The sequence below is a fragment of the Odontomachus brunneus genome, unplaced genomic scaffold (genome assembly GCF_010583005.1).
Source record: "Odontomachus brunneus isolate Ranch 3 - 2012 unplaced genomic scaffold, Obru_v1 Obru_scaffold_088, whole genome shotgun sequence".
In the NCBI taxonomy this organism is placed as follows: domain Eukaryota; kingdom Metazoa; phylum Arthropoda; class Insecta; order Hymenoptera; family Formicidae; genus Odontomachus; species Odontomachus brunneus.
Window position 1 is genome coordinate 1,080,007 of NW_022639538.1, and position 11,804 is coordinate 1,091,810.

The 11,804-nt window shown below is 44.9% G+C and overlaps 1 protein-coding gene across 1 annotated transcript in view; it reads left to right on the forward strand.

Moving 5' to 3' along the window:
- The window catches only part of LOC116848061 (RNA binding protein fox-1 homolog 2-like), a gene marked incomplete at its 5' end in the record, with an annotated part of 462,314 nt that overhangs the window by 297,101 nt on the left and 153,409 nt on the right, over nt 1–11,804 (forward strand). The window contains one exon of the mRNA XM_032823807.1: nt 4,367–4,654. Coding sequence (XP_032679698.1) covers nt 4,367–4,654 — 288 coding nt within the window. The remainder of the gene's footprint in view (nt 1–4,366; nt 4,655–11,804) is intronic.

Below are 11,804 nucleotides of genomic sequence, written 5' to 3' on the forward strand. Positions count from 1 at the left end.
CTCTCTCTCTCTCTCTCTCTCTCTCTCTCTCTCTCTCTCTCACTCTCACTCACTCATTCACTCACTCACTCACTCATTCTCCCTTCTTTTATCTCTTTTTCGCCAGCGAAATTAACATGTTTTTAATCCGAATCAGCGATCCTCCATCTTCACGATCGGCAAGGAAGCCGCGCGCGCGTACGTCAGTCGACCCGAAGATATATTTCCCGCGCGGGAAAATTAGGTCGCTCCGGGATCACGTTCTCCGCTGTGTACGCTCGCCTTCCCTCAGCCCTGTCCCTTTCGTTGATTAAGCCACGCTCACGGAATAGCGAGCAGTCGAAGAGGAAACTGCTGCTGCTACTCCTATAGAGCCAGAAGCGACTTCCGTCGTTCTCTCTCTCTCTCTCTCTCTCTCTCTCTCTCTCTGCGCTCCTGTCTTCCCTCTTCCTCTCTCCTCTCATCTCCAGTTCGAAGTTACGTCGAGCTCGCTCTTGCACTAAGAGGGAATCCTCTTCCTCCACGTGGTGGTCGTTGGCTCCACGTGTCTTTTCATAGACCGTCCCCCGAGCAAAAATGCGAGAAAATGCTGTTTCACTCCCTCTTGGATTATTTCCCGGTCCTTTTTCCAGCCGCTGTCGCGCTCGCGCTCTTTCCGTTCGCGCCTCTTCACATCGCCGGGATCACCCTTGTTAGTCGGCGATCGTGATCGGACTTCCGAGAGGGACAGGGCGAGAGAGCGGCGAGCGGTGTAACGGCGGCGCCCCTCGCGGTTTTATTAGAATTTTATTCGCCCCGTGTGTCCTATATAATCGAATCCCGACGGACAAAAATTGGCTTCGTGCTACGGAATTTGAAGGTACGATTGGATTTCGCGTGTGTATCGGCGCGATTGAATATTTTCGCCGTGAATTGAATTACGACGGAGGAATTCGGCGTGTTCGATATATATTATCCGACGGGATAATATTTTATCCCGTCGGATCACGAATAAGAGAGAGGCATTCGAAGACGATTCGATGATCGTTGATTCCGCGTGGTATTTCCCATCACGCGCGAGCGGTTTGTAGCAACATCTCGGGACGAAAAATCGTGTCAACTCCATTTTTAAATCCGTTGTTTTCGATATTTTTATATAAACTTCGACTCTGTTGTCACGTTGATTTCCGCGCTCTGACTTCTATTGATTATTTTTGGAAGCTCAACTGAACTTCGAATAAACAAAGGGACGATTGTACAAGCACAATTCATGCCGCATGCATTCGTTTTAGCTCGTTTCACTTGCTACCTATTTAATTCGTTATTTATTTAATTTGTTATATACGGTTGGTTATTGCGGTTTTGTATGGAAATTAATAAGACGCGGTAATATAGTATAGCTAATGAGATCCTCCTGGCAATCAATAAATTAATTAATCAATTCCTTTATACTGTTATTTTTCCAATATTAAAAATTGAATTCGAATCTATCTATCTATTAAGTGCAACCCTTTACTCGGGGATGTTGCTCGAAAGCAACATCGCAAAGTAAAGGATTGAGTCGCCGAAATTGTCGCCAGTACTCACCGAGTAAATCTCCTTTTTTTTTTATTTTATAGACATCTTTTCTCTCTCGCAGTATAACTGTTGACTAATCAATTTTTGTAGTTTCGCACTTATTGCTCTTGTCCATTCTGGAAATTAATTTCCAAGTTTGACACGCTGACTTGCCTGACACTCCCGCTGTTTAAAGGCTCATGTAAAACATTTTAATTAATCGGTCGTTCGGGCAGGAGTACGTATCGCAATCAACCGTGGCAGAAATTGTCTTTTCGACGGACGCTTCGTCGGATTTCCCGTAATTGCTGAGAGACCGAGATCCCTTCATTTCTCAGACTTAACAAAGAGCAACGTCGTGAGACCTCATCTACGTTCGCTCGCACACGCGCACGCGGTATCGGCGAAATCCGGTCTAAATCGAGTTTTCAGAAAAATGTTCAAGGTGGGAATAACAAATAACCCTCGCCGAGTTCGCCCCGCCCGGCCACGGAGCGAGCTACGTCGAAGGGGCGTCCCAGAAATAATCTGGGAAGAAGGGAGAACTGGACAAACCATCTGTAACCTGCCTCGCGCGAGATTGTGGATGGCACACGGCCCGGGGGCGAACCATAAATTATAGTTACCCTCCGCTGTCCATGGTAAATCGTTCGCCGTCGCTCGCGGATCCACCGTCTCACTCGTTCCATCAAATTGTCCTTCTTCATTTAAACTTCTACGTCACGCCGTAGAGTGAAGCAGAGAGCGTCGTCAAATCGCGATTAATCTATATTATTCCACCGGTTTGCGGTGATCGATTTTCTCGATGCGGGTTATTATCGATTAATGTCGAATTTTTGCGTCTTCATTCGTTGAAATTGAACGTCCAATTAATTCTCGGATATGTGATGACGTCTTAGGATGGACCAAAGGCACTCACGTCAGAGTGGTCCAGATTTCCGTGCTTAGGAAATTTTCTCAGTCTGATTTCTCAGCGTAACATTGCGTTCAGTTCACGAGAGATGGATATGGATGTATTGCTTGAAATGTAAAACAAAACAGTCGCGTGAAACATTTGGATACTCGGTATATTCCGCATATTCATTAATTTTAGTGAAAGTGTGTGCGTCTTTTTCTAGTTTGAGTCAGAAAGGGATAAAGCGAAAGAACACATTGTAGGTCAGGCTTTATACTCGACTAATAACAAATATATTAATTCAACTGATTTATCGCGTGGAAATGCTGCCCGAGCGATGACGTTTCTCGGCGGTGCTTACGTTTGGACACATCGCGTGCGCCGTCATACTTTCGTCGAAACGATGCCTGTGAAATTTTCATAAATAGACTCCTTTGGTCTATTCGCGTTCGTTCTTGACGTTCGTCGATTTTTACGGAAGAGAACGAGCAAGTCTTTTAGAAGTAAGGCGCCCTCGGCTTTCGAAAGTTTAGTTTCCTGTTCGTTCCTGCCGTAAATGAAAAGTCTCATCTTCAGCTGCCGTTGCAGGATCGCGCGCCGAGGTATTATCCAACCAACGACATTTCGATGGAACGCTGCCAGAAATCTTTCTTGTAGCGCGATTGCCCGCGGTCACGGCGAATGGTACGCCACCACGAAAAATTGGCAACGCCATTTTCGCGTCCATTATCCCTCGTTTCTAACGACCCCGGAGAGACCGGCCCGGAGACTGTTTGGAGGTCGGAAAAACCGAAGCGCACGTTGATGCGACAGTAAAAATGTGTGTCCTTCTCGTCTCGTGCGAGCGGATAAGAGAAAGCGAGAGAGAAAGAGAGAAGTGCAAATGTTGATGAAGGTTAATGGAGTTCACTACGCCATATTAATTTCCTGTTTTCCATCTCTCTTACTTGAATCCTCGTAGAACCACAAAGAGAGAAAGACGGAGGAAGTGAAGACACATACGCTGCTTCATACAAAAATTCCACCGTGTGCCAGCGAACCGCAAACGAGTCTCCGAATTTTGTCAATTAATTAGTGCTTTGACCGATGCAACGGTCTCGAGTAATCTCTAACAATTTACATATTTAATATTTATATAGTGTGTAATAAGACTCAGTAAAACTCCAAGTGGGGTATTCGGCTTTTGGAGATCTACATCGCAATTCTCGTCCTTCAACTGACAGTCTGCGATTCATTCGTAATCGCGCTGCTATACTATAATTAACAAGAGTACTCGTCAAAATCGCGTATCTCTCTTTTTGCGATCCTTCAATACCACGACAAGAGAAAGGAATTTGCGCGGAATATCCTGCATATTCTATGACCTATATAAAAAATTTCTCGGGAACTAATTGAGATCCCGATTCTGATTAGAATTATAGTAAATTTAAGCATGCAGTTCTGAGTGAGGAAACACAAAGTTTACCCAATATTTTTTCTGATCTTCATTTTCCATGAGAATTGCATAAAACATGTTGACATTTCAATTAACTTCATTATCCAGTAAAATATTCAAAATATCTTAAAAATATTTCATGTTTTGATACTTTATTCTATTAAATACAAATCTATTATATTCTATTATTAAATATAAAAATGGTATTCCGAGATTTGATATCATAAAAGTATACTGACATTACCGACTGAGAAAAAAGCGCGAGTTTCTATAGCATTTCTGCTTCGATTCTAAATAGGGAAGCCAGGTCTGCGACAAGAATAAGATCCCCAATTGGTATCATAGTGAGACATCTAATTTTGGGCACTCTAGTCGGAATCTATGCTGCATCTAAGAAAAGCTTGGGAAATTTCTACTGCGTTTCATCGACCGTCGCTCCGACGAGATATCTGCTCACAGCTAGATAAAGTCCGGGAACACTCGAGGTGAAAATCACGTGGAATCGTATTCTCTCATTTCAGCACATGGTGCAGACGGGGATGGCTGCGCCCTACGGTGCGGGTGTCTTCCCGCCGCCGGTGAACGGGGTCGCGGGCGTTGTGGGGGCGGCAGGAGCGGCCGGTGACGTGAAGCCACCGCCGCCGGTGCAGGTGAAGGAGGAAAGCGCCGGTGCACCCCAACAGCCACCACCTAGCGGACCTCAAGTTCCACCCACGGCGGGCGCACCGCATCCCTCCGCCTCTGGCGCGCCGACCGCGGCCAGCTTCAGTCCGCCGCCACCTCCGAACGGAGTCGATCAACAGGCCATTGTGAGTATTACAAATTCTAATTGACTGTCGCTTGGTACATCGGCTGTCGCTACAAATTCCACTGATTGCATAGAAAGCTTTAACTGATGATGATCCAATTGCTGAGGATACAGAATCGAGAATATTATTCCATACTGCACCTTCTTTCCTTGACTTCCTATTGACATTCTTTCTGTACATTCTTTCTTTTTTTAGAAACTTTCAATTTTCTTACACATTTAATTATATCTTATAAGTAAGTTATATGAAACAGAACGAGATAAAAATGAGGGGAAGAAGAGATGCGATAAAATATTTCTTTTTTCTATGTGGAAAGAAATGAGAAAAATACTTTTTCACAGGTAGTTTTCGAATAAGAGATGAAACAAATCAATTTTCCTACATTAAGAGAAAAAATATCTAAAAAATAAAAAAAATATTTATTCAGTGCGAACAACATTTACTTACACTATAATACAAAATATTGCTTAAATAAGAAAATATACATTTCCTTAAAATCTTAGATTTTCATGAAAGTAATTATTTCTTTTAGATAAGACAATTTAGAAATATTTAAGTAATATTACATGTTATTAATTATCCATCGAATAAATATTTTTTATCTTTTACATATTTTTTTAGATAAGTTTAGATTTAGTGTTGAAATAGATTGAAACAGGTTAAAAAAAAATTATTTGATATCTAGAAAAAAAGGCGACATGTGTCTTTTATGCGTCTACCTCAGTTATCGACGAAGTAATAACGAGTTATAAAACGGAATTATCCACTTTGAGCGGCGCAAGCGGTTTTAATAGAACCATAAACGGAGAAAACACCCGACACTTTTCGTGGGAAATGTGTCCTCCCGTGCGATTCTCACGCTGTGCGAGAGACATTCCGTATAAAAGTGGGATCAGAATGTCCTCGTAGGGCCACTGTCCTGCCTCTTCCACACGAACACGATGTAATACGTCCCGCGGCGCCAAGTCGTGCCGCGCCGGCCACGTGATTGGTCGTTCTCTAGCCGGTGTACCGAAACCGCAAGCGAGAGTCTGTTAGAGAGACATTGAGAGAACGACAGAGAGAGAGAGAGAGAGAGGAGAGCAGAGCAGTTGGTGCTTTTTCGAATGTTCCCGTCGTCTGTGACAGAATGCGAAATTGCGCGTCGCGTCTTTTCGAAGTGGCCCTGCACGAGCGCGCGTTCTTTCGAAATCCCGTAACACCTCCGCCACTGGAGGAGAACCGAACTCTCCTCCTTGTGCCGCATATCCTGCACCTCCTTACTCCCTCGTCTTGTCATCGACGCCGTCGCGTCACGTAGCGTGGTCGCGCAGTCAATGATTCCGCACACGTATGAATGGCGAAGAGAGACGTTCGCCACATCGGCGACGAGAGTGAATTCCACGAAGGTAGCCGGTACCTTGTAATTCATAACAGAACGCGCGCGCGACGGACGGCAAGGGTTATTCGCTCGCGGGATAAAGAATTGTTTCCCCCCTGTCGTCGCGACGGCCCGATGTTTGCACCGCGGGACTGCGGGATGGGTGGGCTTTCTGACATCTCACCGCGGACTTCGGAACTTAAGAGGACGCCAGTTAGCGACATAATGCCTGACATATTTTGCACTGTTCTTCTATTCGATTATATTATAGAATTGCAAATCATGCAGAGTGAAAATACAAATATTAATGAATGGCAGAGTATTCGCTATTGTACAACAAATTTAAAGACATTTCTATTTGCAAAATTTTTCTGTTTTTATATAACATGATGTATTCCGCTATACATTGACATCTGTACTTCCACGGCGAATAAACATTCGCGATTCTATACGCTGAGAGAAGAAATATTAAGGGACAAAGAGTATCTATTTGTTGAGTGCTATAATATGTAATAACATATTCACTTGTACTCTACTACGAGATATTCTCAAACAAAAAAATATAGATTTTCTGAAAATCTTATCTTTTCGTAAAAACACTTGTTTATTCTGTTCAAATAAAAGAATTTAGATAGATATTTTTTTTATTTTTAACAAAAATACTGTTGCTGGTTTTGCGGGTTGCTTACCAAGAAGAAAAAATATGAAAAAAATTTTCTGTTCTGTCAGGAATCGAATCTAGGACAGTATAGATCAGCGTACTGTCTATACTATATCGCTTGCACTCGAATATTCGTGATACTCCTCATAAAAAGAATGCAACTAAGGCGAGTTCCACGGCAAGGAAAAAACGTCTTTGCATACGAATAAATACTTTATGTATTGTAATATTTTTTGTATTGTTTACATATTTTTTTCTCAGTGTACAAACAGATAGAAGAACGCAAAATCCAAAAGCTGTGTTATGTCGGTATCCAACGTACCCGTGGCGGAGTAACTCGCGAGACAATATAGTTAAAATATTAATGGCAATGTAATTAAATTATAATACGATTAAATATAAAAATTATAAGACGATATGCAGTTAAAATATCAATAGCATTAATAATATCAATAATATGAAGGTACGAATGAAAGTAGTAATCACGTGAGTAGAAATTTCTGCGTTAACTCGCGAGTAATGGTTAATTTTATCGAGGAACACGAGATGCGCGCGCGGAAATCGCAGTTGAATTAATCGAGTTTCTGCCCAACGTGCTCGAGCGATCGCGTGTCGAGAAACACGAGTGGGCGCATTTGGACGACCGACGATTTTATGCTCCGCGTATTTGCTACTTTCGATGAAAGCGCTGTTTTACACGTCCGTTCCGATGACAAAGAACATTTTGGTACAGCTGAATAACCGAATAAAAGTACAAATGTTCGAACGATGACGGAGTGACACGAGCGCTCACGTTGGAGCACATCGTACGTCACTGTGTTATCGTCGAAGCAACGTCCAGGAAATGTTCTCAGCTAAATCTCTCGGCGTGATGTTGCAGTATCAGTTCACGGGAAATGGATTAAAGGTTGCTCCTCACGTGTAGTGAAATAGAACGGCCACCAGACCGACTAAAAATTTTGACATCTGACACATCTCGTGCTCATTCCATACTTTTGACGAAAGCACGGCTCTATATATTTATTCACTGATGCAATGGAAGTATTCACTCGGCCAAATTATCGCATAGAGGTGCAGATCCTCGAATGATGACGTTTCTCGGAGTGGCGGCAGCGCTCGCGCGCCATGTTTTGACCAAGACTGTACCCAGGAAATGTTCTCGTATAAATTTCTCGCGTCGTCGTCGTTCGATATTACAGTAGACTACGTTATAGTTCTCGGGAACGGCCATTCTTTTCTATTCTTTCTTCTTTTCACAAACACACACGGACTAATCCCTGAAAAACGGCAATTGTGGCCCCGCGCCGGAGACGATTTATCGCGTAATCGAATTAATGAGGCCCATGGAATCCGGACAATTTCCAAATGGGTTAGTTCCAGGAACAGTAATTTCGTCGTCATCATCCCCGTGAGCTGCAAAGCTATATACGCGCTTTTAAATTTAATCCCTCGTTAGCGGACGTAATCGACGTGGCGCGATCTAATTGGAGAGAAGCGGACGTCACGAGGCTGAATTGCGCGAAGCTGAAACGGACTTAACTTGCGTAAGACTCCTAACGATCCGGCCTCTCTCGTCCCTGTGGCCCGCTTCGCGACTCTAACCGCTATTCATTTCGTCGCGTTACTACTACTATTCCGCCACCGCCATTGTCAGAGGAAGATAGCCGCCGCGGCCCCGCGTATCCTCGGCTTCAACTTTCCCCGTCCTACGAATTATTAATTGCGCTTTCTCGCGTCAGCCTCGGCTCCGATTCTATGTGCGCGACGGGCGCGCGATTTGCCGCCACGTGAGGCACATCCCAAACGACGACCGATGGGCGGACTCTTCTGAAAACGATCACGGACTTGTATCCCTACGGGCGCTTCTTGAATTCTCAACGAACTTTTTTTATCCGTCATACGCCCGATCGTGACCTCCAGGCTGCCGGAGTACAACAACGATCTCGCACGTGAAAACGCTTTCCACGAGTATCACGAATATTCGAGTGCGAGAGCGGTAGGTGTAGAGAAGGCAGCGCACTGGCCTATACTGCGCCGGAGGTTCGGGTTTGATCTCCCACGGAACTCGAAATTTTTTTCAATCGAAATACTCGTCTCCTCTTGCTAGGCAACCCGCAAAACCAGCAAGAATATCTTTGCCAACATCTTTCTATATTAGCCGTTCGAAACCGGCGTTAAAGTATTGTATTTTTAAAAAATAAAAAAACCTGCTTTGTGGGATTGTTCTGATATTTAAATATTCATATTTAAAGATAAAAACTACAAAAAAAATATTTAGAATTAAATGCGCGTCCCTGAATCGGTGTCACTATTTTATCTGGTCATGAAAAAACCGTCTCTGGCTGCTAAAATTTAATTACTACACTTCTCTCTCTCTCTCTCTCTCTCTCTCTCTCTCTCTCTCTCTCTCTCATCGCATTAATATTATATTCATTATTCTTTTCTTACCCGCGCATAAATTCTCCTCTAGAGCGCACGATAAATTCGTCCATCGATTATGTAGCGGAAAAAAAGAATTTTTCGATGAAACATGCGAGAGTTTTCTTTTTGCAGGTTTTTCCAACCTATTTTTCAAAAAATTATTTCCATTATTCGCCTCTCTTTTTAGAGCAAAGTCTGAAGCAGCGGCGTTTTGAGGTGGCGCGCGTTGGCGCACAACGTGCACTGTGCTGCCGTACGAACGATCTCATGAAATATTCTCAGATAAATTTCCCGTGACATTTGCAACATCAGTTCAAAGCGAAGAATCGCTTGAATCGCGGATTTCAGTGTCGGAGCGCGACGTCGAAAAAGAGTTCCGAACTGACGCGTTGTCCTCGTCTCTGTTTCCGGATTAATTCACTTGAAACTCATATGCTACCTTTTTCTCTCTTTCTTCTCCCTTCATTTCTCTCTCTCTCTTTCTCTTTCTCTTTTGCTCATCGGCAATGCGAGCAGACTCGAAGCACAATGCGTTTTCATCGTCTCCTCGATTCATTAGCATCGGAGACGCCGCGAGCAGAGATGGTGCGGGCCGCCGTGATTTACGATCCTCGCGTACGTAACGCGTTGCTCGTCGCAACGATAACGATGATCGCGTTAATGCTAGATAAATATCAGGAAAGGTCGCCGGGCGACAGTACGCGCGATGATGATAATTGATTTTGCGCTAGGCCGCGCGACTCCGAATGCGAAAGCGCTTTGGCGTCGCGCACGCGCGCGCGATATCTTATGCATAACAAATGCGCGGCGAAAGTAGCATGTGTAAAGCCCGTGCGATTCATCATCGGCAATGACGGCGGTCAAATGGACCTCCCGTTCTCTGTCTCTTCCTCTGACTTCCTTTCTCTTCCTAGGTTCAGCCGCGGCTTGTCGCGCTCATTCGTGTGCATTCTCGCCTACGAACAAGGCGCAGAGTTGCGATTCCGGTTGACTTGTCGCGAACCAGCCGGCAGAGAGAACGCGATAGGAGAGGAGAGCGCGCGACGCACGCGAACAAGTCGAATTATCAGTTCGGGGAAGCTTTGGAATTGAAGCCCCTCCGATATATTTAACGGTTAAACAATCCCCGTGTTCTCGAGTTATCCCGCGCACGATTGCTCTCGTCGCGTTTGCAATGATGATGATGATGATGATGCTCCGGCGCGATAGAGATGTAACTGGAATTACCGTAAATCGAGGCGAGTTTGCCGCCGCGGAGTTAAACTCGCGCGCAGTTGCCAAAATGCGCAAATAATGTCTAGCCGGTGCCTCCAGCGTTCGCAGAGAGATTCCGTGACTGAAACACTGGGCTAACAGGAAATGGTACATTTCCCGCGATCCGCGTGTGTATGTTTGTTTTATTTATTTATTCCCCTTTGTTTTTCGTTCCGGAAAACGATACCGCGTTCGCGCCAAATCGACGGCCGAAAAATCGCGATGATTCCAACGAGACCGGAAAGGGCAACTATTGCGTTACTCTCGAGTCGCGTCAACAAAACGCGATGGAGAAAACGGGAGGAAGAAGGAGTGGAATTGTCATCCCGTTTTCGCTGAGAATTTCAGAGGGCGGTGCCGAAATTGAATTCTCTCGAGGCGAATCGGCCGCGACGTCCGAGGCGACGTCGATCGTCGGGGATTCCTTATTTCATTACGAGCGACGCTGTTTCGCGAATCGTGGTCGCGAGTTGGCAACTCCAACGTAATATCGTTTAATCGAAGTACGACGACAGCTCTCTGCTCAATGACGGAGAGGAAGAAAGAGAGAGAGAGAGAGAGAGAGAGAGAGAGAGAGAGAGAGAGAGAGAGAGAATTGATGAAAACCTTTATTAGTCCTAGGATAAACCCTCTGACAACATATGCTTAGCTAAATTAAAGAATTACGGGTTTACAGAAATATAAGTGACGTGCAAAAGCGAGTGAAATATCATAAAAATAGACGCAAAGAAAAAATATCATAAAAATAGACGCAATAGAAGAAAATATCACAAAAATAGACGCAAAGAAAAAACTGAAAATAACAACGCAAGATTCAGACAGAGAATGAAACGTAAGGTGAAACATGTGTGACGCGCTGTGTGACTACATGTATCATGGTTACAAACGTCAGGTCTCATTAAAAAGGAGGGAGGGAGAGAGGGGGGAGAGGAGAGGAGTCGAGTTCAGCACAGTCGCGTTCGATTAAACGCCGAGCAAGACTAACGATCGCTGCCGGACACGGTCAGGCGGAGCGCGAACAGTTCGCGAACAATGTCGCGGTTCCGGTCGTGGCTGCTTTGTCCTGCATCGCGTTTGGTCAATTAACTGGGCCCGGGCTCTGGCCATCGAGTCGAAAAGCACCCGGCGGCGCATAGTTCTCCCTGTCGTTCGACCAACCGACTGGCTTCACGCACGTGAGATCACCTGGGACGCGCGCGAACCTGCCGTGCATTTCCTCCTCCTCCTCCTGTTTCGCCACCACCACCTCCACCACCTTTCTCCTCGCTTCCTCCTACGCTTCTGCCTTTCCCCGGCAGTGGTTCCATTTCGAACGGATGGCGGAGCAATTGTGTTGCCAGCACCGACACGGCGAACACGTATATTATATTATGCGGAATTACGGAACGTTATGTACGAGAGACACATACACACACACACACACACACACACACACACACACACACACACACACA